Source organism: Rhinoraja longicauda, chromosome 2 (genome assembly GCF_053455715.1).
Source record: "Rhinoraja longicauda isolate Sanriku21f chromosome 2, sRhiLon1.1, whole genome shotgun sequence".
Lineage (NCBI taxonomy): Eukaryota > Metazoa > Chordata > Chondrichthyes > Rajiformes > Arhynchobatidae > Rhinoraja > Rhinoraja longicauda.
The window spans coordinates 92668613-92696211 of record NC_135954.1 but is presented as its reverse complement, the minus strand read 5'-3'; the positions used below and the strand labels follow the sequence as shown (position 1 = coordinate 92696211).

General features: G+C 42.1%; 1 protein-coding gene across 5 annotated transcripts in view; it reads left to right on the top strand.

Moving 5' to 3' along the window:
- The window catches only part of LOC144607370 (WD repeat-containing protein 48), a 112765-nt gene that overhangs the window by 23474 nt on the left and 61692 nt on the right, over positions 1-27599 (top strand). For all 5 annotated transcript variants that reach the window (XR_013549096.1, XR_013549095.1, XR_013549094.1 and 2 more), the window contains exons 8-13: positions 1679-1903; positions 2801-2875; positions 6698-6800; positions 10300-10397; positions 12651-12758; positions 19003-19099. Coding sequence is in view for 2 of the 5 variants with exons in the window: in XM_078424163.1 (XP_078280289.1) it covers positions 1679-1903; positions 2801-2875; positions 6698-6800; positions 10300-10397; positions 12651-12758; positions 19003-19099 (706 nt within the window). In the remaining 3 variants the exon portion in view is untranslated. The remainder of the gene's footprint in view (positions 1-1678; positions 1904-2800; positions 2876-6697; positions 6801-10299; positions 10398-12650; positions 12759-19002; positions 19100-27599) is intronic.

Genomic DNA, 27599 nt, shown 5'->3' with positions numbered 1-27599 from the left:
AACTTGCTGGCTTGTTTTCCCCCTTTTCCCCTTTCTTTAGAGTCGTACTGCACGGAAACAGGCCCTTCAGTTCAGTTTGCTCATGCCAACCTAAGTGCCCCATCTACACTAGTCCCACCTTCCCATGTTTGGCCCATATCCCTCTAAACCTTTCCTATCCATATACCTGTCCAATATAATATTTGAGTATTATCCAAGAGTTACAGTGGAGTTGCTTTATTGTTGGATCTCAGTTATGTAATACAAAGTGAGATTGATTGTGAGAGCTTCAGAGTTAATGGATATTGGATTCCACCAAGACATCTCTTTAATGGCTGATGCCAACAAAAGACCCAATGTTTCAATATTTTCAAGTTAAGTCACAATGATAGAAAAAAATTGTGATTAGGGCAGGATTCTGATGAAGATATCTTGGCATTCGAGGAAGTGCAGCGTGAAAACAACAGAATGGTACATGCTCCAAAGGTTAAATTTTGCAGCAGGTAGTTTTTATTCCATGACGTTTAGATGGAAATTTGGTTTGTTTCTGAGATATTAAGGAAATAGTTGACGTGGAGAAATTATTTCCGTGGTTCGGGAGCCTCGAACTGGAAGCATTGTCATTAAATCTGAGCCAGGCTTTGAGTGAGAAGTTGAGAAGTAGATCCACAAACATTCAAGTAGAAATTTGGAGATAGAAGGAACTGCAGACACTGGAATCTTGAGTAAACCACAAAGAACAGGGGTAGCTCAGTGGGTCAGGTCAGATCTGTGGAGGGAATGGATAGGTGACATTTTGGATCTTCAGACTGATTGTTGTGGGGGGAGATAAAGCTGGAAAAGAGACATGGGGGGACAAGCCAAAGCCTGGCAAGTGGATACAGGTGAAGGAGGGGGGGTGTGATTGACAGATGAGTGGAGTAATTGAAAAGGCTAGAGATGAAAAGAAGACAAAAGGATATAAGATAAGGAGAGAAGAATAGTGAAATGTAAAGTGGGTAAGTGAAGATGCGCAGGTTGGCGGCAGAGATAAGGCGGAGGATGGAGTTGCGAAACACCATGACAATTGAACCACCTTGCTTGACAATTAAAGCACTATGGAACGAAGATAAAATATGAGTCTCTCTTCATCTGATGGCAATTGATGTAAGCTCACATTTAAGTATAAAATGGATAACCATTCTACGATCTACAAGGTGCAGGTAAGGACCATGTCTAAATGCGTGCAGCTCCAACATCTCTAATTAAGCTTGACACTATACAGGAATGGTTGATTGGTACCCTCTGTCCCACTCTAAGCGAGATTTATTCCCTGTGCTACAGTCTTTGTAGAGTGAACCATCTTTAAAACACACTGCAGTTAGTTACCTAAACTATTCTGACATCATCAAGACCAAGGAACTGATTGTGGAGTTTGGAAGAGGAAGAACGAGGATCCACAAACCTGTATTCATCGACAAGACGGTAGTGGAGAGAGTCAAAAGCGTCAAATTCCAAAATTTGTCCTGGACTCAGCATATTAGAGTCAGCACATTGATGCAATCATAAAGAAATGCTATCAACACCTCTACTCCTTTGAAGATTCTGATTCAACTCAAAAGTGCATGGTTGTCTTTATGCGAAAAGTGTTCATGGTTAAGAAGTTTCTCATCAGTAAAGTTAGTACAGTTAATATTTTCTCCCATTTCTTTTCTATTAGTGTTTGTCTGGTAGTTCTGATGGAACTATCCGCCTGTGGTCTTTGGGTCAACAGAGATGTATAGCAACATATCGGGTTCACGATGAAGGAGTTTGGGCATTGCAGGTCAATGAAGCCTTTACGCACGTCTACTCAGGAGGACGAGACCGAAAAATCTACTGCACGGACCTGCGGAATCCAGACATTAGAGTTCTGATCTGCGAGGAGAAAGCACCGGTTCTGAAGGTACTAGAGTATAAAATGTGTATGAGTTCATTACATTAAAGATAGAAGAACAGCAGAGAAAATAACAACAAAAAGACAAAGCGCTGGGTTAGATTAAGTACCTTGTGTAGAAGTATCCTGACCGAAATGTTCGCCGATCCATGTTTTCCAGCAATGCTGCCTGTGAGGGGGGCAACAGGTAGTGTAAGAAAATAACTGCAGATGCTGGTACAAATCGCAAAATGCTGGAGTAACTCAGCAGGTCAGGCAGCATCTCTGGAGAGCTGCCTGTGAGGGGGGGGTTGATTAACAGATGAGAAAAAGAGAAACAAAATGCTGGAGTAATTCAACCGGTCATGCAACATCTCGAGATCCTGGATAGGTGACATTTCGAATGGGAAATTTCAATACATCCATGTTCTCCAGAGATGTTGCCTTACTCCAGCACTTTGTGTCTTGTTGTTTGGAAACCAGCATCTGCAGTTCCTTGTATCTCAGTGAAAATAACAATGTGGCTGTTGATAGTGGGGGGAATAAAAGAAAAACACTTGTGAATTGATGAAATACAAAGCAAGTGCATTTGTTGTCGGTTTAAAGCTCTTGAATCCATTTCAGTATTCTGCCATCAGCTTTGTTTGCGTAGCATCTGATGTCCTGAAATATATAACCTTGCATCGTGCAAGACCTAAACATTTGGTGAATCCTTGATATCTTTAAAAATGCCTTTTCTTGTCCTCAAGCCATATGACATGTTACAGGGGATAACTTAAGTTGAGGATTTAAAATTTCTTAGTGGTTTTAATTTCAATATGAATATGTAATGTGTCAGCTCTGCAAAACTTTTGATGGATTTTATTGCACTGCAGGGATTTAGTAAACTTCTGCCTCCTTTATTAATTTATTTGTTTTACTTTGCAGATGGAGCTAGATAGATCAGCTGACCCAGCCCCAGCTATTTGGGTATCCACTACAAAATCATCTGTGAATAAATGGGTAAATATGTCTTGATGTTTATACAGGCTCTAGCGAATGTATTGCTGGTGCCCAATCTCTTTGTCAGTCAGGCACACTGGGAACATTTCGCTGAACACCTACACTCAGTCCGCCTTGGCCTACGTGATCTCTCAGTTGCCAACCATTTTAACTCCCCTTCACATTTCCATACAGATCTTTCTGTCCTGGGCCTCCTCCACTATCAGAGTGAAGCCACATGCAAATTGCAGGGACAGCGACAGGCTCCGTACAGACAGCACCCATAGTCAGGATCAAACCAGGGTCTCTTGCACTGTAAGGCAGCCACTCTAAAACTGTGCCACGTGGAAAAGGCATGTCCTAAATGATTTTGAGGGCAGTACCACATGCAGTCATATATCTTCATTATTTCCCGTTCCTTATTCCAAATTATAAGCTAGTTGATAAACTGATGATTTAATCTATTTCTCATTCCTTGGAGCGCAGGAGGATGAGGGGTGATCTTAAAGAGGTACCCAAAATCATGGGAGAAATAGATCGGGTAGATGGATAGAGCCTCTTGCCCATAGTAGGAGAATCGAGAACCAGAGGACATGGGTTTAAGGTGAGGGGGAAAAGATTTAATAGGAAACTGACGAGTAACCTTTATACACAAAGGGTAGTGGGTGCATGGAACGAGCTGCCGGAGGAGGTAGTTCAGGCAAGTACTATCGCAACGTTTAAGAAACATTTAGACAGGTAATGGATAGGACAGCTATAGAGGGATATGGGGCAAACGCAGGGAGGTGGGACGCATAGATGGGACATGTTGGTCAGTGTGGGCGTTAGTTTGTATTTTGTGCAATTAAAGTTTAAATGAATTGTTAAAGTCAATTTCCCCTTTCGAGTCCCTTTTCCCCATTTGAGTTATTTTCCCATTTTATTGAAAAAGGTACATCAAAAGCAGTTAAACAAGCTGCAGGAAGAGGAGATGCCACTGTAGTGGAAAATTAGGCAAACATTTTTTTTTAGTTGCCACAGCTTACCTTATCTGGCAGTTCTGAAATGGAGGAAGAAATTTGCACTTGCCCCAATATGCTGTGTGATGTTAATAATGTTCATGTGTGTATAGATTTAAATTGTCTAAAAAGTCCAAGTGGAACGATGTAAGGAAGAACTAAAGATAGACACAAAGTGCTGGAGTAATTCAGCAGGTCTGGCAGCATCTATGGAGAAAAAGGATGGGTGACGTTTTACGTCGGGTCCCTTCTTCAGACTGAAAGTAGGAGGTGGTGGGAGGGGTAGGTGAAGAACTGGAGGCCAGGACAAATCGGGGCCAGTCACAAATGACCTCAGGCAGGGCGGTGCCTGGTAGGTCCATTGTTGGCTCGGGAAGATGTGATCTCAAGAGAAACAATGTGGAGAACTGCGGAACTGGTAAAACTATTAGGGTGGAGGAAGGGGACAAGGAGGGAGTGGTGAGGAGAGGGGAATGCAATATAAAGATATTTAAAATTAGAGAATTTGATCTTCATACCGCTGGGTTGTAAGCTACCCAAGCAAAATATGAGGTGCTGCTCCTCCAATTTGCATGTGGCCTCACTCTGGTAATGGAGGAGGCCCAGGACAGAAATGTCAGTGTGGGAATGGGAAGGGGAGTTGAAATGTTTGGCAACGGGGAGATCCCCGAGGCCTAGTCAGTCCAAAGAACTAGTCAGATTCAAGAGGAGGTGACAAAAAGCATGCTGAAAATAATACTTGTGGAATACGGTTCCTACAGTTTTAATCTTTTTGGAATCGTTGAAACATGCGGGAGAGGGTGGAGGTGTTATTTGGCTCCTTGTGCCTATCCTTGCTCTTTGGAAAAGCAGACATTCTTAATTCCTTGCTGTGGGTGTATCTGGAATCCTGTTCATTCCTTGCCCATAACTGGCTTAAATTATTTATGGGATCAGCTTTCACCATTTTTTAAGGAGAGTGTTCCAGATTTGGTGACCTATTCCTCCCTTTCTCCACTCAGAAGCTTTTTACAAATTATGTTAAACTTTTGGATATTGACTCATCTATTAGAAAGTATAAGCTTCATATATTTAATCTATCCAAATGCTCCAGCATCTTAAAGTCACCTCTGACCCTGTTAATGCCAGGAACAATGCTAACTGTTCCTGTTTCTCCATGAAGCTGATTATCTTTATCCCTAGTCTTCCATCATCTTTGCCAAAATGTGATACCGTGCATCATGCAATATGCTCTGAATGAGTATTTACAGTGCCCTCCATAATGTTTGGGACAAAGACCCATCATTTATTTATTTGCCACTGTACAACACAATTTGAGATTTGTAATAGAAAAAAATCACATGTGGTTAAAGTGCACATTGTCAGATTTTATTAAAGGCCATTTTTATACATTTTGGTTTCACCATGTAGAAATTACAGCGATTGTTATACATAGCCCCCCCCCCCCCCCCCCCATTTCAGTATGTACACCACCTCAATCTATCCTGTGCTTCTATTCATAAACGTTGTGCCTTTTTAATCGCTATTTGTTTTATACAGATGATATAGGTGCCTGATTATTAGTCAAATTTCTTTCCAATAATTTGTTTCATACATGCAGTATAGGCACTTTATACAATATAGGCACTGTATACAGTATACTGTGTACAATATAGGCACTATTCTGTATACACTATAGGTCCAATATACAGTATACAATATAGGCACTGTATACAGCATGCTGCATGCAGTATATACAGTATAGACAGTATACAGTATGGTGTATTCAGTTTAGGCACTGTGCAGAATAGGCAACCTCACCCCAGATTTATGGAAGCTATGTGGATTTATATTTTTCGTGATGAATTGTTGCCACAGCCTGGTGACCTGCAAAACAATAAAGAACAGCCGGTTTAAGTTTATTTAAAAGATTAACATTTTGTGACTAATTCTCTCAGGGCCTAGGAGATCTGGAGTTTCTCTTCTTTCTCCTCCAACAACCTCCTTAAACCTCCTGCTGGACTTAGCAACTACAACTAATCGAAAGATTACCAGCTGAATTTTATTTGACTACATTAAGGCTAATGGAAGGCACTTGCTTTTCCACCCCATCTCCCACCCCCTAAAAAGTACTTGTATTGAGTGAATATGTTGATATTTCTCACTGTCCAGTTTTATAATTAAACTTGCAGACTTGAACGCGGCCTTTTCGCGTGCTCTGTTTGATGGAAGTGGCAATTTTGATGGGCACGGTTAAAAAAACAGACATCATTTCATGGAACCGTAGGCTGAGAATGCCAGGGAATGTTATTTGAACACGTGCCTATGCTTGTTCTAGAACAGCTATTCAATTAGTTTTACTCCTCCAAACATACAAATTGGGAGTGGGAGCAGACCATTCGGCCCTCTGAGTCAGTTCCGCCGTTTAATCAGATCATGGCTAATCTGGTTGTAGCCCTATCTCTGCATTCCTGCTTTCCATGGTAACCTTTCACACTAATTTGCTGTTCGTACAATTGTAAAACTGTAAAAACACCAGGATATGGAAAACTATTTGGACATGGGACAGTACAAGTCCTTCAGCCCACAATATCTGTGTCTGCACATGATACATATCTCTCCCCTCCCTGCCTGTCCATGTGTCTATCCAAAAGTTTCTGAAACACCACTATCGTATGCCTTCTATGCCACCCTTGACAACTCATTCCAGGTATCCACCACCCCCTGTGCAAAGAAAAACTTGATCCGCACATCTACTTTTAAAATTTCCCCTTTCAACTCTTATTTTCTTTCCTGAGCTTTGACAGTAAAATGCTTGAGTAGGGTGCGTACGAGTTAACCAAAGTTTTCATAATTTGTTTTGCAGTCCATGAAGGGGATTCACAATTTCAGAGCATCTGGAGATTATGACAATGACTGCAGTGCCCCCTTAATTCCACTTTGCACACAGCCAGAACAAGTCATCAAAGGTACGTGTCATTAACCCGTTTGTGTGTTTCTTTGAAGGGACAAGATACATGTTGTGTGGGACTATTTACCAAAAGGATGCAAGTTTTTGTTAGATCTGTGGAGGGAAATGGACGGACAATGTTTTGGCTTGGCTGATCACCCTATCAGTCCCAATCTGAAGTGTCATCTGTCAACCCCTCCACAGATGCTGCCTAACCTGCTGAGTTCCTGCAGCACTTTGATTTTTGCTCAAGATTTCAGCAACTGCGGTCTCTTGTGTCTCCAACTCTATTTTCATTGAGTTATCCAAAACTTGCCAAGATAGTTTCCAACTCCATGTGCTTTTGCGATCAATAGGTTTAATAAAAAGAAACTTCCCAGGTCAAGTATCAAAAGATGCAGATTTAAAATGATTGACAAAAAAATCCAGAGAAAGGATTGAGCAATTATAATCTATAATACATTGCCTAATTATATGGTGGATGCATATTCAATTGTGACGTTCAGGGTGGAATTGAATAAATAGTGGGGAGGGGGAAGTCGCATGATGAAGGGAAAAGAACAGCAGAATAGGACTAGTCAGATTTTTCTACAAAGAATTATGAAGCTATACAACATAGAAACAAGCCCTTCTGACCATGCCGACCAAGTTGCCCCTTCAAATCTTTCTTATACATATACAGGTCGAAGTGTAGTTTAAATATCAGAATTATACCTGCCTCTTCTACACCCTCTTGCAGCTCGTTCCATATACACACCACTCTCTGTGTGAAACAGTTGCCTCACAGGTCCCATTTAAATCTTTCCTCTTTCACCTTAAACCTATACCCTCTAATGTTAGACTCCTCTGCCCTGTAGATGGAGTATGACTATTTCTGTTATCTTTCGTTTATTTCCTGAGTACGAAAGGACCTGTTACAATAATGGAGTTAAGTAATGATCCGCAAAGTTAAATCTTGGATTGCTGTCACACGGTGTATGACTTGGGGCAATTTGTGATCTTAGTGCTTGTGGTGGCTGGCATCTGCTTTTTGGGATTCCATTTACAGGCTGCCTCCCTATGGGTTGATGCCCGTACTGTGGTTCAGTTTAACACACTATTATTGCGTGATTAGATGCTATATCGCCAGAGAACAATTACATTGTTCATCATCATCATCATCATACTTTATTAGCCAAGTATGTTTTGCAACATACGAGGAATTTCATTGCGACATACGAGGAATGTTGTGCATTTATTGAAGGGTGTACATTAAATATCTGATAACAGCACCACAACTTTGATTCTTAGTTTTAGTTTAGTTTAGAGATACAGCAAGGAAACACGCTCTTTGGCCCACCGACTCCATGCCGACCAGCAATCCCTGTACTCTAGCACTATCCTACAGACTCGGGCCAATTTACAATCTTTAACGAAACCTTTGGAATGTGAGAGGAAACAGGATCGTGGATGTGGAGGAGATGGTTCCACTCGTGGGAGAATCTAGGACCAGAGGCCATAAAATAAAAGGATGTGCCTTTAGAAAGGAGACGAGGAGACATTTCTAGTCAGAGGGTGGTGAATCTGTGGATGTCATTGCCATAGATTGATGTGGAAGCCAAGTCATTGAGTATTTTAAAGGCGCAAATCGGCAGGTTCTTGATTTGTAAGGGTGTCAGAGTTATAGGGAGAAGGCCGGAGAATGGCCATGATTGAATGGCGGAGTAAACTTGATGGGCCGATTGGCATAATTCGTCTCCTATAACTTATGAAAACAACGACCATTTCTTTCACCCTCACATGCTGCTCGACTCGTTGAGATGCTCCAGCAGATTGTTTGTGGCTTCAGATACCATCATCTGTAGTCTCATGTATCTCAATCTCACATTTATTATACTGCATCTGCCTACTCCCTCGCCTGTTCCAATCAAACGAGCTTCTCTGCATCTTCCTCAAGGATTCTCTCACCCACGATGTGTCATTAGTGAAACCGGAGGCATTACATGTGATTCCTTCCTCCAAATCATTATATTATGTCATACGGCATGGAAACAGGCCCTTCGGCCCAACTTGCCCATGCCAACCAAGATGATCCATCTACATTGCCCACATTTGGCCCATATCCCTCGAAACCTTTCATATCCATGTACCTGCCCAGATGTCTTTTAAATGCTGTTATGGTACCTGCCTCAACTGCCTCCTCTGGCAGCTTATTCCACATAACACCCACTGAGTGAAAAAGATGCCCCTCAGGTTCCCATTAAATCTTTCCCCTCTCACCTTTAACCTTTGTCCTCTTGATCCCCTACCCGAGGTAAAACATTCTGTGCATTTACCATATCTGCCTGTTGATTTTATACACCTCTATAAGATCACCCCTCAGCCTCCTGTGTTCTAAGGAATAATGTCCTAGCTTACTCAACCTCTCCCAATAGCTCAGACCCTTGAATCCTGACAACATCCCCATAAATCTTTTCTGCACTCTTTCCAGCTTAATGACATATAATGAATAGCTGAATTCTGAGCAGTGATCCCAGTGGACACAGCCTGCCAATCAGAAAATGATCTATTTATTTCTCTTCTTTGTTGTCTGTCAGCCAGCAATCTATGTCAGCACATTACACCCAAGTTGCTGTGCTTTAATTTTGCATGGTTATCTGTGATGAATAACTTAATCATATCATATCATATATATACAGCCGGAAACAGGCCTTTTCGGCCCACCAAGTCCGTGCCGCCCAGCGATCCCCGTACATTAACACCATCCTACACCCACTAGGGACAATTTTTACATTTACCCAGCCAATTACTATAGCGAATACCCTCCAGTCTAACCAACATCCTGGTGAAGAAACAAGGAACTGCAGACGTTGTTCAACACAAAAAAACACAAAGTACTGGAGTAACTCAGCGGATCAGGCAGCATCTCTGGAGAAAAGATTCATTTTCTCCAGATACACTGTCTGATTCGCTGAGTTACTCGAGTTTTTTGTGACTATTCGGTTTAAACCAGCATCTGCAGTTCCGGTCGGGACACTTCTGAACAAGGGTCCTGACCTGAAACGTCGCCTGTCCATGTTCTACAGAGATGCTGCTTGACCTGCTGAGTTATTCTAGCACTCGGTATCTTTCTCAGGGGTAAATGTATAACACAGAGTGGTTGATATTTGGAAAGTGCTAATGGGGGGAGGTGGAGGTCAGATGCAATCACTTCGTTCAGAAGCACTTAGGCAGATATTAAAATAGACGTGGAATGGAAGGATATGGTCCTAATGTGGGTGATTGGGATTTGTGGAGATGGGTGGGGAAAGGGCCAGTTCTGTGCTGTACAACTCTGATCTTGAATTGCTCTCCTGAAGACCTCAGTCTTTGTGTAGATATTCATGGAAGAATTCTCTTGACATATCAACACCAGTGAGGATGAATTGGCCTGTTTGGCCTGAACTAACCCTATTATTTAACTGCAGGTGGTCCCTCACACTCTCCGCTACCAGATTTGTTTGAGAGGAATTATAATAACATTTTTCTCTGTCCTCCAGGGGGCGCAAGTATCATCCAGTGCCATATATTGAACGATAAGAGGCACATCGTAACCAAAGATACCAACAACATTGTGGCGTTCTGGGATGTCCTGAAGGTTAGCATACATTCACATCTATTGTTTAAAATCTACTACCCTAACCACGGGAATTAGATTTAGATTTTTTAGATTTAGAGATACAGCGCGGAAACAGGCCCTTCGGCCCACCGAGTCAGCGCCGCCCAGCGATCCCCGCACATTAACACTATCCTACACCCACTAGGGACAATTTTTACATTTACCCAGTCAATTAACCTACATACCTGTACGTCTTTGGAGTGTGGGAGGAAACCGAAGATCTCGGAGAAAACCCACGCAGGTCACGGGGAGAACGTACAAACTCCGTACAGACGGCGCCCGTAGCCAGGATCGAACCCGAGTCTCCGGCGCTGCATTCGCTGTAAGGCAGCAACTCTACTGCTGCGCCACCGTGCCGCTATTGATTACAAATAAATTGATTACAAATAAATGTCCCTTCTTGCCCATCACTTTCAAAGTACTAAACGTTGGTGAGGCCGCATTCTGAGTATTGTGTTCAGTTTGGGCCACCCTGTTGTAGGAGGGATATTGTTATGCTGGAAAGAGCACAATGAACATATTGGCAGGACTTGAGGGCCTGAGCTCCACAGGAAGAGTTTAAAAACTAGTAACAGCAGTTGCAGGTTTACAAAAGAAGACAGAGTGCTGGAGTAACTCAAGACCCTTCAAACAGCCTGAAGGAGGGTTCCAACCTGAAACATCACCTTTCCATGTTCTCCAAAGATGCTGCCGGACCCGCTGAGTTACTCCAGCACTTTGTGTCTTTTATGTGGACATTTATTATAAACCAGCATCTGCTGTTCGTTGTTTCTACACTTTGACTGCTCCACTTCGAACCCTCTTCAAGGCCTGCCGACCTTGAAGTTCTCTCTCTGATGGTCTGTGAGACTCTATCTCACTGTTTCCCTTCCGATTCTTACTTCGGCCTGAAGAAGGGTCCCAACCCACAACGTCACCCATCAGCAGCCGTTTGACCTGCTGAGTTACTCCAGCGCTTTGTGTCCTTTTTGTAAAGTAGCATTTGCAGTTCCTTGTTTCTTGATTTGGATAGGCACTACTTGATTTGCGTTAGTAAAACTATATCACAGATAGTTTAAGATCCTTTGACTACTCGTGCTTTTTCAAGCATTCACTTGTCCGTGAATTGCTGTTTTTTTTGGTTTACTGGGTGAAGGGTTTTTAGAAGTAAATAGCAGCTTGAAGGATTGTTAATTGGCCTGTTGAAGGAGGGCATTGAGAAATGTTAATTGAATATAAATGAAAACTTTTTCACAAAATCGTTAAAAGTTTTGGTGAAAACCTTTGGCTTCACACCATCCAAACTCATTAAGGCATTTGAAATCAAGCAATGAGATTGCTTTTGCAATTCAAGAAATCTTTTAAATTTAGACTTTTCAGATACGGTGTGGAAATAGACCCTTCGGCCCACCAAGTGCGCACTGATCAGCGATCACCCCGTACACTACCTCTATCCTACACACAAGGGACAATTTACAGAAGTCAATTGATCTACAAACCTGCAGGTCTTTGGGATGTGGGAGGAAACCGGAGAATCCAGAGAAAACTCATGCAGTCACAGGGAGAACATACAAACTCTGTACCGACAGCATCCATAGTCAGGATCGAACGTGGGTCTCTGGCGCTGTGAGGTAGCAGCTGTACCACTGCGTTGCTGTGCCGCCCTTAAACTTATCAATTATCAATCCTGCCAAACCTAGTGAGTTGAATTCAAGTTAAATTCTTACGGACAATTCTTCTTAGTATAGTTTAGTTTATTATTGTCACAAGTACCGAGGTAGAGTGAAAAACTCTACTGCTGCACCACTGTGCTGCCCAAAATTGCTTTTGCAATTTGAGCACAGATACTCTGGTTTCAGGAAGGCAGGTTTAAGTATGTTCTAATTCAAGAAATCTTTAAAATTGATGAGGACCAAGGTGGCAAATGTTGTCTATGTGGACTTTAGCAAGGCCTTTGATGAAGTCCTACATAGTAGGCTGATCCGGTAGTCGTACTATCCAGGATCAGTTTGCCAGCTGGATACAAAATCAGTTGTGGTATATGGAACAAGCTGTCAGTGGAGGCAGTACAATTACATTTAAGAAACATTGGGACTGTAACATTGGATAGGAATGGTGCAGAAGGATATGGGCCAAATGCAGGTAAATCGGATTAATCATGTAAATGCAGGTAAATCATGAAAATGTTTGGCCAATGGATCTGCTTCTGTGTGGTATAACTTCATCTTTAATGGGTTATGCATTCCCTGACAGGCTTGTAAGGTGGAAGATCTTGGAAAAGTAGAATTTGAAGAAGAAATCAAGAAAAGGTTTAAAATGGTTTATGTGCCAAACTGGTTTTCAGTGGACTTAAAAACTGGGGTAAGTTTACTTTTGTTTTTGTTTAGCCGTGACTAAATCCTCCCCATTTTTGTGCACGATGATGCACCGCCAGCAAGGTTGCACTAGTTGCCCTTGTGACTCTGGTAGGTGTAATCAATGGGTAGATGCAATCATGATAGTGTTGTGGAGAGATGTCCACGGTTAGACCCAGTGGTGGTGAGGTAGTGTCAAATAATGTTGAAGTGAACTTTGCTCGTAAACATCAACACCAACTTTTTTGAAATGTAATTTAGAATTCAGCGATACAATGCGGAAACAGGCGCTTCGGCCCACCGAGTCCGCACCAACCAGCGATCCCCGCACACTGATGCCAATTTACCTACAAACCTGTACGTCTTTGGAGTGCGGGCGGAAACAGGAGCATCCTGAGAAAACCCTTGCAGGTCACAGGGAGAACGTACAGACAGCACCCATAGTCAGGATTGAACCCGCAACTCTGGCACTGTAAAGCAGCAACTCTACCACGGCGCCACCATGTTGCCTAATGCTCTGAAATATTTGAGAAATGATTTTGGAAAATAAGTAGCTCAAATTAACATATTAAATATACTGTTGTCAAAATTATTATGTCAAACTGAATATCCCCAAGGAGGTGGAGGATATATTTTCTCAGACTTGCTTGATGCTCTGTATTATCCTCAGTGGCGTGGTGTTTTGTGACCTTTAGGGCACTGTCATATACTGTGCAAGTGGCCAATTATACGGGTCCTGTCACCTATCTCAGGTCCAGTCTGGGGCAGTTATCTCCAAAAATGCTCTCCCACTCATACTTCCAACTACTTGCCTGCCTCACCCTCAATGTGCCAGCATAGTCTTTGGTTGATTGCAGAACATGAAGATCTGCAAAGATAGGTCTGTCTCTGTAGTTTTCTTGGAAATGTTGTAAATTGCACATCCATAGAAGATTATGTGGATGAACAGAGTCCACACAGTGATTTGGGGAGCAGTTCTCCTCTCACCTGCAATAGGCAGTGGAGGATCGCTCTTGTGATGACTTCCCTGTGGCACACACCAGGGATTGACCGCTATTGATCTCACAGTCAAACTAGTCTCCTTTCTTGAAGGGGTATCCTTAGAATATCTTCTCCTTCTAAGATGTGTGAAATGTGGCTGTGGCTTTGTGATTGAACATAGTCACCACTGAGTTTTAGGATTTAACTGGCAATACCATCTGCTCCTGAGGCTCCTTAGTTTTGAATTGGGATGTAGCTTTCTTGACTAGTTGCCCACTACAGGCTGATGTGGGATAGTGTCAAGTTGCTCACCTCAAGCACAAAGTCTGTTTGAAGAGGTCTTTCCAGTGTTCCTTCCAGTGGGCTCCGATTGCTTCTCTGTCCATTCTCTGTCCATTATTTCGGGCAGCACCTCTTAGTGAAGACAAACGTCAACAACAGCATTTTCATCAGCCTCAATGTGCCAGCAGAGTCTTTGGTCGATTTCAGAAATTAAAAATTACAATATTTAGGATGTTTTTTGAGAACCTCATACATCAGGATCACACATAAGGCCTGCCTAAGCAGCAAAGGAGCACACAAACTCAATTTAGCCACTCACCCGTCCCGTCAGCCCATGGGCAGAGGAATCCCCAGTTCCCATATTGGCATAACTAACCATCTCAGAACCAACAAATGCAAAGGAAGTCCTCCAGAGGTGCTGCAGAGATGGTCCAGCACTTTTTGTCCTCTTTTGTAAACCATCATCTGCAGTTCATTGCAGTTGGCTTGGAAGTCAGTTCATTAATCTGTACTGGTCAAGTTGCAGGGGTGGGAAGGTTATGTGCAATCTATTTCTGTTGTTCCAGGCCATTCTTCCACATCTTCTCAATCAGCTCTGTAGTGGCAGTACAGACCTGCAAAAAAAATTATAGGTGTGGGAGATATATAGAAGGAACAAAATAATATTATAACAGTTAAACGAGTACTTTGGTTCTGTCTTCACTAAGGAAGACACAAACAATCTCCCGGAAATACGAGGGGATCCAAGATCTAGTGGGAGGGAGGAACTGAAGGGAATCCACATTAGTCAGAAAATGGTGTTAGGTAAACGGTTGGGACTGAAGGCAAATAAATCCCCAGGGCCTGACGGTCTGCATCCCAGAGTACTCGAGGTGGCCCAAGAAATCGTGGATGCAATGGTGATCATTCTTCAATGTTCTCTCGACTCTGGATCAGTTCCTGTGGACTGGAGGGTATCCAATGTAACTCCACTTTTGAAGAAAGGAGGGAGAGAGAAAACAGGGACTTATAGACCAGTTCTCTATCCATGTACATCCGTAGTGGGGAAGATGCTGGAGTCGAATATTGAAGATGTAATAGTAGCGTATTTGGAAAGCAGTGACGGGATGGATTTATGAAGGGGAAATCATGCTTGACTAATCTTTTGGAATTTTTTGAAGTAGAATGGATAAGGGAGAGCAGTGGATGTAGTGTATCTGCCCTTTCAAAAAGCCTTCGACAAGGTCCCACACCAGAGATTAGTGTGCAAAATTGGAGCACATGGTATTGGGAATACGGTATTGACATGGATAGAGAATTGGTTGGCAGACAGGAATCAAAGAGTAGGAATTAACGGGTCCTTTTCATAATGGCAGGCAGTGACTAGTGGGGTGCTGCAAGGCTAGGTGCAGGGACCCCAGTTATTTATAATATATATTAACGATTTAGACGCGGGAATTAAATGTAACATCTCTACGTTTGCGGATGACGCAAAGCTGGGTGGCAGTGTGAGCTGCGAGGAGGATGCTATGAGGCTGCAGGATGACTTGGATAGGTTGGGTGAGTGGACAGATGCATGACAGATGCAGTATAATATGGATAAATGTGAGGTTATCCACTTTGGTGGCAAGAACAGGAAGGCGGAATGGTGTCAGATTAGGAGAAGGGGAGGTGCAATGAGACCTGGGTGTGCCTGTACATCAGTCACTGAAAGTAAGTATGCACGTACAGCAAGCAGTGAAGAAAGCAAATGGCATGTTGGCCTTCATTGCAAGAGTTTTTCAGTTTAGGAGCAAGGAGGTCCTGCTGCAGTTGTACAGGGCCCTGGTGAGACTGAACCTGTAATATTGTGTGCAATTTTGATCTAATTTGAGGAAGGACATTCTTGATATTGAGGGAGTGCAGCGTAGGTTCACCAGGTTAATTCCTGGGATGGCGGGACTGACATATGACGAAAGAATGAGTCGACTGGGCTTGTATGCGCTGAAATTTAGATGGATGAGAGGGGATCTTACAGAAACATATAAAATTCTTAGAAGATTGGACAGGGTAGATGCAGGAAAAATGTCCCCGATGTTGGGGGAGTCCAGAACCAGGGGTCACAGTTTAAGAATAAGGGGTAGGCCATTTAAGACTGAGATGAGGAAAAACTTTTTCAGCCTGTGGAATCTGTGGAATTCTCTGCTACAGAAGGCATTGGAGGCCATTTCACTGGATGTTTTCAAGAGAGTTAGATTTAACTCTTTAGGCTAAGGGAATCAAGGGATATGGGGAAAAAGCCAGAACGGGGTACTGATTGTGGATGATAAGCCATGATCATATTGAATGGCGGTGCTGGCTCAAAGGGCCAAATGGCCTACTCCTGCACCTATTTTCCATGTTTCTAGGTTTTTTTATGTATCAGTGTTTAATCAGTGTAGAGATTTTTTAAATTTTAAATGTTCTTGACTAAAGGTATCAAATAATTGTAAAACTCGACAGACTGTGAAATGATTGTACAACTGGACTGTCTTGGACTGTTGTAGTCTGATGTCTTTGACGATAGTAGAGTAATTTTATCCATCGAGCTGTTCATGTTAAGTAAAATGCTGTGGGTGTTTTATTTTAAACAAAGGTAGCCAGAATGGAGACCTAAAGGTAGTCTGCTTTAAAAGGGCACCAGTGGAAGCTTAGTTTGTAACTGAAACCATGAACATTTTTCATTAAGTTCACTTTGGCAGAATATTGGCTTTAAAGGATTCTATTAGTTTTTTGCCTTGAAGTTTTTCCTGCCTGTCCCTTTGTGCCACTTTTGAGCTTCTTAACTGTGATAAATCTCCGTAGCTAATCCTCAATTTAATCTTTTGTCGCCTGTTCTCTTTTAAAATATTTTCTCTATTTTTCCTGGAGAGCTTATTGGTTTCACTTTCCGAAGTACATAGTTGCTCTTGTAAGCTTTTTTTCCAGTCAATTGTTCTGAATAAAAGGACTTTTAAGTATGTCTGATACCCTGTCATCTAAAAAGTGTGTTCCATCTAAACAAAATCTGTCTGGTTAGCAGCCTACAAATTCCTGGATTGTAGTGGTCCAAGAACTCTTAAGTAAGTTTCTAGATAACTGAGTTCCCTAGTGGCTAAATGTTCGCCATAACGTCAGCTGCACATTTTACTTCAGTAGATTTTGTAGCCGTGACATTCTGAGACAAATACGTGATTAGAAAGTCTAAGAAACTATTGGCTCAGGAACAATTATGCAATTAACTCTCTCCAGCATGTTATAGAGAACAGAAATGTAAAACAAAATTGAAAGCAGATTCAGATTTATATATTTTTTAATGCAAACGCTGTTATAGCTTTCTTTTTCTAATCCTTCTTTCTCAGTAAAAGACACAAAGTGCCGGGGTAACTCAGCGGGTCAAGTAGCATCCATGGACAACAGGGATAGGTCATGTTTTTGTTCGGGTCTGAAGAAGAATCGCGACCCAAAACGTCCCTATCCGTGTTGTCCAGGAATACTACCTGACCCACTGAGGTACTCCAGCACTTCGTGTCTTTTTTCGTAAACCGGCATTCACAAATCCTTGTTTCTATCTTTCTCAGTGATTCCTGTCCCATCTTTGTTCTTGATTTTGAACCTGTCCAATATTCTCTTATTTTCATCCCTACCACCTGGCATTCATTTAATAGTCATTTGTACCGAAGACAGAACACAGATCACAGAAATGGCCTGATCGTTGGCGTCAAAATTCAGTGTTTCTATCATCCTAATGGATTGAAACTCTTACTTACTTTCTTAAGATTTAGAACATTTTATTTAAACCTTATACTAAATTCTGTGTTACATCTCTGCTTTTGACTCTTTTGCCACTCCCTGAGGCAGACTCTGCTTACAAAGGGTCACTGTGATCACACCTGACACACACACACCAATTGACTCGCATCCCGTCCAACCTCAAAGCAGCCTTTCAACTTTATTTTTAATTTACTTTTATTCATTCATGGAGATGTTGCGAATGTGGCCACCATTTATGTCCATGCTTTATTGCCCCCGAACTGAGGAGGCATTTAATATTCAACTTTAAGAGTTTTTAATAGCTTGCACGTTGCATATTTACTCTGAAAGATCCATCATCAAGCTCAGAGAAAATTGAAACGTTATTGCAAGCAGCCAATGACTTTGTGATATTTGCTTTGCTCTTATCTATAAGATTAAAATACAGGCAGGTAGGAGGGTCCTGGATTTCTAAAGAGCGAATTGTAACATGCTCTTGACTACTCAATTATATTTATTTAACATTTACATTGCCGCTGCAGTCGCTTGCTTTTGGCCCATGTTTACTATGAGTCCTGTGCTTACAGACCTGTAATGCAGCTGCAAGTAAGAGTTTTAGTTTTGTTTAGAGGTAAAGCACGGATGCAGGCCCTTCGGTCCACTGAGTCCACGCCGACCAGCGATCCCTACACACTATCCTACTCACTATGGATAATTTACAATTTTTGCCTGCCAAGTTAACCTACAAATGTCTTTGGAGTGTGGGAGGAAACCAGAGCACCCGTGGAAAACCCAGGCGGTCACGGGGAGAACGTACGAACTCCATACAGACAGCACTCGTAGTCAGGATCGAACCCGGGTCTCTGGCGCTCTACCGCCGCACAACCATGCTGTCATTTCTGTGATGTGTGTTCTGTTTTCGGTACAAATGACTATTAAACACCCTTGACCCTTTGTTGGGACTTTGTTCAGTGTGTATATTGTTATCCAGCATTTTCCAAGTCCTTGGATAGTGATAACTCCAAGATTATCACAGTGTTGCTGTTTAAGTTTTTTGTGAAGCAGGGTGCAGTGGATTACTGAGAAATCCTATAAGCAGAATGCATTATTAAGAAAAATGCCTAGACACATGATAACGAGCAAGCTTAAGCTTTTGTTATCAGTGCTGCTGTCATAAAACTTTTTAAAGCTGTAGATTTTTCCATCTGCCCAGTTGGCAGTGTCTAAATTTATGTTTGTGTTCTGTTTCTTTCTGGTAGATGTTGACAATTACTTTAGATGAGAATGACTGCTTTGCGGCTTGGGTGTCAGCAAAGGATGCTGGATTTAGCAGTCCAGATGGATCCGACCCAAAACGTAAGTAGCTGAGGGGTAGGCTGAACTTGGAGTACTCTACAGTAACATTTTATCTACAGGCTTTGACAGAAGTTTTACAAGAATGATCCCAGGAATGATTGGGTTAACTTATGATGAGCGTTTGACGGCACTGGAGTTTAGAAGGATGAGGGGGGGGGGGCGCTCATTGAAACTTTCTAAACAGTGAAAGGCCTGGATGGAGTGGACGTGGAGTGGATGTTTCCACTAGTGGGAGAGTCTGGGACCAGAGACCATAGCCTCAGAATAAAAGGACGTACCATTAGAAAGGAGATGAGGAATTTCTTTAGTCAGAGGTGGTGATGTGGAGGCCACGTCAGTGGATATTTTTAAGGTGGAGATTGACAGATTCTTGATTAGTAAGAACATCGGGTTACGGGGAGAAGGCAGGAGAATGAGGTTGAGTGGGAAAGATAGATCAGCCATGATTGAATGGTGGAGTAGATTTGATGGCCTAATTCTGCTCCTATAATTTATGAAGTGTTGGCTCTCGGTTACTTCGATCTGTGTAGCATTGCAAGGGTACAAGTGTAACACTATTCATTCCAATAGTGGTTCTTTGAGTAAAATGGAAGATGTTCCTTTTGATTTTTAATTCTTTACATAAAAGATTATTTGGTCTAAACAGATCATGTCATTAGCCCAGGGTATTGATTCAGCTCAGTTGCTGATTTACACTGGCATTAGATTGGGTATCTTTTCCCACAATATTTTGAATGATTGCATTCTCCTTCTCATTTTAATGTCAAAATCTTACACAAACTAAGATGTATACTAGGTAGTATTATGTAGATAGTAAGCAAAAGGGACGGCACAGTGGCACAGCAGGTAGAGCTGCTGCCTTACAGCGCCCGAGACCCAGGTTCAATTCTGTCTTTGGGTGCTGTCAGTGTGGAGTTCTCCCTGTGATCGCGTAGGTTTTCACCGGATGCACTGGTTTCCTCTCACAATCCAGAGATGTACAGGTTTGTAGGTTAATGAACTTAGGTAAAGATTGTAAAGTGTCCCTAGTGTATAGGATAGTGCTAGTGTACGGGGATCGCTGGTCGGTGCGGACTCGGTGGGCCAAAGGGCCTGTTTTCTCACTGTATCCCTAAAGTAAACTAAAAATTATTGTGGATGTTCTGTTGAAAGTTACCATATGTCTGTGGTTTGGCCTTTCTTCAGACTTATTATAGTAGGAAGTCTAGTTTACAACAAAAAAAAAATGTCTCACTCGCTGAGTCTCTACAACACTTCATATATTTTTTTGTAAACCAGATCTGTAGTTCCTTATATCTACAAAGGGCTTTTACTGCTGAACTATTCTATCAATAAATGTAAGCTGTTAAAGATTTGTTTTTGTGAAAGCATATGCCAAACCGATCATCATGTCATTCTTTATAGGGAGTAAAATAGGTGTAAAATAACAAATACTACCGTGTGAGACACACTGATGTAAAAAGAACCATTTTCATTGTTTGGTCAGCTCTTTTATTAGCTGATTTCAAAAGGAAAAATATTTATTTTATGTGAAGAAAAAATATATTTAAATGTCATCGCACCAAAGAAAAGTGTTTAAAGAAAGACTGAAATTTTATATTTTTGTTCCTTTCAAAGGGTATAATTGCAATGTTCAAAAGATGTTCTGGCAATTTTCTTTTATGTGCAAGTAGTCCTTTATGACCTATTCAGTAGTAGCTTATTTAAAATCTGGAATTCTGCCAGTGTCCTGCTTAAATGTGAACTCCAAATTTCTATTCTGCCAGTTGCTTTATTTGCTTCTGGTTATTAAATGATAACTGCTCTATTCCTTCCCCATTATTTCAGGCAGCAGTATCTCTTGGTCTGTTCATCTTCACTTTCATTGGTAAATTTATCAGCAAGTCATAGGTGGCCCTAAGCTTGAGAAAAATGCACTCCCAATAGACACCATGGGAGACGTCAACTAGGACATCAATAAGCGAGTTTGGTATCTCGACTGAGCATGCGCAAGTCATAGGCCGCAAGGGCTCAACATTTTCACCGGCTGATCTGCTGTGTGTATACAGTCCTGCGTTTCATCTGTATTTTCCAGTTTTGTTCCGTAGTGGTAAGAAAATACTGCTTTAAAAAATATTGATTACAAGTATTTATGGTTAATTTGTACTCCGGTAGACATAAAATGCTGCAGTAACTTAGAGTAATGCGGGTTTCCGATTGCAACACAAGCGACACCCGACAGGCTCAATCCTCACAGCCAGCGCTGCCGTGAGAGTGGTCCCCGGGACGGGCGGGCATATACCTATCAGGTGCCGCTCTGTCAGGTTACAGGTGTTGCAATCAGAAACCCGCAGTGGGGATGTGATCGAGGGAGCAAGACCCAGACAACCGGCTGCAGGGAGCCACGCTGGCGAACACAGCCTGTGCTGGCAGCGCCATCCCCGGGAGCGGTGTAGGGGTGAAGAGGAGCGAGGGTTGTGTTGAATGAGGGTGCGTTTGTGCAGCACCTGTGTCTCCTCTGGACGGCGGCACAAATGACATTGCCTGGGGTGGGAGGGAGCTCTGTAACCTGCAATGAAGCACCAAGCGTGGGGATTTTTTAACGTGTAAGAAAGAGCTGTAGGCGCTGGTTTACACCGAAGATAGACACAAAATGCCGGAGTAACTCAGCGGGACAAGCAGCATCTCTGGAGAGAAGGAATGGCTGACATTTCAGGTCGAGACCCTACAGGAAGGGTCTCGACCTGAAACATCAGCCATTCCTTTTCTCTAGAGATGCTGCCTGCCCCAGTAAGTTACTCCAGCATTTTGTGTCTACCGGGGTACAAATTAACCATAAATACACGCAATTAATATTTTTTAAAGCAGAATTTTCTTACCTTTACAAAGCAAATCTGAAAAATACGGATGAAACGCAGGTCTGTATACGCGCAGCAGATCAGCCAGCGAGAATGTTTAGCCCTTGCGACCTATGGCCTGCGCATGTTCAGTCGTGATACCAAACTCGCTTATTGTCAGGCGGTTACCTCTCCCTACACACGAGGGGCAATTTACAGAGGCCAATTAACCTACAAACCCAATGTCTTTTGGGATGTGGGAGGAAACCGGAGCACCCATAGAAAACCCACACGGTCACAGGGAGAACATGCAAACTTCACACAGACAGCACCACCCCTGTGGTCAGGATCGAACCTGGGTCTCTGCATCGTGAGGCAGCAGCTGTGCCATTGTGCCATCCTGTGTGGTAGAATAGGTGCTGATCTGAGGGAGCCGGCATGAACATGTAAAAGGATGCATTGTTGTGAATGCAGTTGAAATGATTTTATGCTTAATATTACAGAAGGAGGTAATTTTATCTACCTGTTCCGTGCCACCTCTTAATCATATTACTTCTGCACCCCTGCAAACTATCCGCCCCATTCTCTTGCAATTTACTTCCCAGCTGTTATCAGGCAACCGAAGCATCCTATCAACAACCAGAGAGTGATCCTGAGCTACTGGACACCCTTGGACTATCTTACATATAGTCATTCCGCTGACTGGTTCGTGACAATAAACTAAACTAAACTCACACTTGACTATCAACTCTCCTTAGATTTTTTGTTGCTGTAAGCCTGCAGCAACGGGTTGTTTTGAGGAGATTATCATTCTGGAAAACAGAGGAGTGTCCATTTTAGTTACAGAACAAAATAATCGTTTGATGATTTCTGATTATTAGCCTTTAAAATACATTGAATTGGAGGTATTTCTGTTCCTTGTAGTCCAGCTCCATTTTCTCACAATCCCCTTCCTCTTTGATTCTTTGCCACTTACCTAAAATGAGCAGCCAACTTCACGAGCACAAACCTGTCATGCAGATGGAAGGAATTGTGATGTGTACCCAATACAAAGAACTAATGCCTGAATTTTGATCTCACACTAGAGATCCCTTGCTTCAAAGGGCTATGTATTGCCCAGAAAAATAACCCAATGGACTAACTAATTTAACAGTAACGACAGTACGCAAAGCAGTGGACAGCCTTACACAATCCACCTGGGCCATAGTCCTCCTCCACAAAATGAGAGAGTTGGATGATCCAAAGTGTGGTTGTAGCCACAGGTGCCCAACAACTGAGCACATCATATCAACCTGCCCAATAAGATTTGTTAATTAATTTAATTTAATTAAAATCGTTGAAAACATTAGCGACGCAGTGATGCTGGTTAACGACAGGCATGGTGACGGGTGCACCACACATCTCTCTCCTCCATACAGCTGGCAAGCTCCTCTTTTGTCTCTACGTAAGCGTCTTCCATCAACATCTTCAGCATTGTCTTGTTTGGTCGTCCCGGTAAGGAGGGAACTCATTTCTTCACTTGGTATCTCTCAGGAGACCATTCAATGGATTCACAGGTTAAATATTCTAGTGTGAAGCTATTCATGTTATTTGAATGATGAGACGCTGTGGAGAACTATATGGAAACATAAGAGATGCAGATGCTATAATCTTGATCAAAACACACAAAGTGGTGGAGGAACTCAGTGTGTCTGGCAGCATCTGTGGAAGAAATGGATTGGTGATGTTTCAGATCAAAGGAAAAATCCTGACCCAAAATGTCACCTATCCATTCCATCTACAGATGCTGTCTGATCCACTGAATTCCGCCAGCATTTTGTGTCTTGGTGGAGAACTATATATCCAACATTACATACAACACAATGGGAAGAGACATATCCAATTGGGTAGAGATCCATGTTAGGTAGATTTCACTGAGTATCAGTCTTATGTTTGAACAAAAAAAAGTGGAATGTTTTCCTAGAGGATTAGGGAGTTTGGGGATGATTTCCTTAGTGATTTACTTGTTCAATTTAGTATTATTATTATTAATTTTATTAACCTACCTTAGCACTGGAAACACATATTAGAATAGCCTGCCCTGCTTCAGCAAAATTTGGTGTCCAGTTAGAACAAGGTAACTGAAGTTACTGTAAGCTGAAGATAGACACAAAAAGCTGGAGTAACAGCGGGACAGGCAGCATCTCTGGAGAGAAGGAATGGGTGACGTTTTGGGTCAAGACCCTTCTTCAAAATGTAAGCTGACTCAGGCTACCTGAGAATATAAACCTGTGGGTTTTTCTGGATGTTTACAGTGTCCACCTAGTTAGTATCGACAGAATGCAGACGCTATTGAATAAGGAACAAGTAAGGCAGGATGGCGATGGAAACAATTGAGATACACCGTACTGCAGCTGGAGTACCCTCAGCTCAGCGTTGATAAATCGGAGTCAGATTCGGGCACTATGATGCATTATGGAAGGGTGAACTCTACCTGGACACTTTTTCCAGGAAACACCCACACCCTCCTCGATAAACGATTGCAGAATTGGTCGATCAAGAGCATAATGGTGTGACTGCAAGTGATCCTGGTGTAGGGATCCATGCAGTTGTGTTGTAAAAGCCTCAACTTTGCACTTACCCAACAAAACACGTGACCTGTGCCCAGAATGTGTGTGGGTGGTGAATCTGTGGAATTAATTGCCACAGAAGACTGTGGAGGCCGTCAGTGGATATTTTTAAGGTGGAGATTGCCAGATTCTTGATTAGTAAGGGTGTCAGGGATTATGGGGAGAATGGGGTTGCGAGGGAATGATAGATCAGCCACGATTGAATGGCAGAGTAGACAATGGGCCAAATGGCCTAATTCTGCTCCAATAACTGATGAACATGAGTGAGCAAACAATGCAAGATATAAGAATTCAATTTTAAGGGGCAGCATGATGGCGTAGCAGATAGACCTGGAGCCTCACAGCACCAGTGACTGGGATCGATCCTGACCTGGGGGGTGCTGTCTGTGGAGTTCCCTCCGAGTTTGGTTTCCTCCCACATCCTAAAGACTTTGAGGTTTTTAGGTTAATTGGCCTTCTGTAAATTGCCCCTAGTGTGCGGGGAGTGGGATGCAAAAGTGTTCCGCTAAGTTACCCCAGCATTTTGTGTCTATCTAATAGGTTAGAATGGGTTCAAGAGACCTGTCATTTTGATTGAATTGAAAGATACAGCATGGAAATAGGACCTTCGGCCCATCGAGTCCACGCCAACCATCGATCGAATCAATCATCAACCATTTAATTACTGGACATTAAAATAACCAATCTGATCTCCTCACTTCTGTGTTGACACAAAACACAATTTCCTCCATCATTGCTTCCTGACCTTGACAATGTTTTGCAGAATTTTCTGTCTTTATATTAACCTTTCCAGCTTCAGTAGTATTTTGTTTAAAATCCCTAACCTATTATTTATGGGCTTGATTTCAACTCCCACGTTACATAGGACTAAAGTTAATCTACAGAGCTACCCTGCTTACTTTGTTGGCTTCTTGTAAAACATATTTGGACAAAGACCATAGTTAGTTTGACGGCTTTCCATCAAATTGAATTGTACATTCTTCATCTCACAATAACCCTTCGGACCTGATTAGCTGCAGCTTGCAGTTCTATTGTGCAAGATGGAGCTGTGAGACTTTGTTCTGAAATTGAACTGAACTCCCTCCAAGTAACCTTTAGAAAATAAACAATGGCAAAATAGTAATTAGCTTTTTTGTTGCCGGCAGAGTATGCCTGTGACGTTTAGTGTACAAAGACACAAATTAAAAATAGCAACTGCTTGGTGTAAGTAAAAAATGCTGGCAAATAGGTCATTCGTCTTGTTTGCAAACATTCATTATTAACATTAACAAAATTCTTTCCTAAAAGCAAAGTATTGGTTCAATGGTACTTGATTGTCACATGTACTTAGGTACAGTGAAATTCCTTTTTGCATACAGTTCAGTAAAATCTCACTCTACATAGGCACAATCATACTTAAGTAGAAGAGTGTAAAAATTGTAGATTACACCGAGACAGTACACAGGAGTTGCCACGTTCCCGGTGCCATTTTGCACCCATTTCATTTACATTGTTTGTTGGGATAGTTGACTATTCGGGTCATGTTGGTTATGATGGCACTTCTTCCAAGGGTCTAAATATTGAATTTTTTGGTGACATTTTAACAATTAAAGATATTGTATGTGAGAATGGTTCTGTCCTCACTTTGTTTATGACACGGGTGATGGGGGGTGATGGGGGGTGGTGGGTATGATGGTCACAGTTAAAAGCTCTAGGACCTATGTGAAGTATTGGAATACTCTTATGTGGAGTATTGTGTGCAGTTTGGGTCACCCCATTACATGAAGGATGTGGAGGCTTTGGAAAACGTGCAGTGGAGGTTTACCAGAATGATGCCTGGATTGGGGGGTATTAGCTCCAGGGAGAGGTTGGACAGACTTGGATTATTTTCTCTGGAACGCAGAAGCTTGCGGGGATTACTTTATAGAATCATATAAAATTATAGGAGGCATAGGCAGGGTAGGCAGTCAGAATCTCTTTCCCAGGATGGAAAAATCAAATACTAGAGAGCATAGTATTAAGGTGAGAGGGGCAAAGTATAAAGATATGCAGGGCAAGTGTTTTTACAGTGTGTGGTGGGTGCCTGGAACATGCTCAGAGGGTAGTGATGGAGGCAGATGTGATAGTGGCATTTAAGAAACTTTTGGATAGGCAAATGGATATGCAGAGAATAGAGGGATATGGGTTGTATGCAAGTAAATAACTGATGGTCTTGACATCATGTTCAGTACAGACATTGTGGGCCGAAGGGCCTGTTTCTATGTTCTATAACCAGGTCACCCTCTACTGCACTATGTACATGGGGAAATTCTGTTTAGTTTCAGTGACTGACTCAGGATTTCTTGCACATAACTAGTGTCATTACTGAGTTATGTTGCATTTAACAATTTATATCTCCAGCGTTGTGGTGCTACACTGTGAATTGCGTGAATGATGAATGTGAGCACTAGCAGTCAAAATGAATGGCCAGTGTTAAAGATACCAGAATCATAGAATTGTTAAACTTTCAGTCTACTCCAATGTTGGTAGAGTAATTCTGTCAGTCAAATTTCCAGGTCTTTGGCTATAACCCTGCAAGTTACTATGTTTCTTGTGCTTATATTATTCCCTTAATGGAGAGACTCTTATTTCCACTATTTTTCCAGGCACTTTGGGGCCCGTGATCAGACGCCTTGTTTTCCAGAGATGCTGCCAGGCCTGCTGAGTTACTCCATCACTTGTGTCTTTTTTCTTGTAAACCTGCATCTACAGTTTCTTGTTTCTACAAAGGAAACGCTTAATTTGTTGCTCAAACTGCATCCAACTGTATTTATAAGAAGTTGTGAAAGGTAGTTGCGCCACTGTGGTGCTCCCTGACACCAACTGAGTTTCTCTCTATAGTTGGTGCCTGACCAATTTACAGCATTTTCTGATTCATTTTAGATTTCCAGTACCAAAACGCTTTTGACATAATCGCAATTCTTCAATACCCTTTTCATTTTCTTTCATATGAATTTAGAACAAATTACTTTATTTATTCTTTAAAATGTTCCAACAAAAGCTGAGAGTGACTGCAACCTGGAAAATGTTAAACATTTAAAAAAAATCAAAGATCAA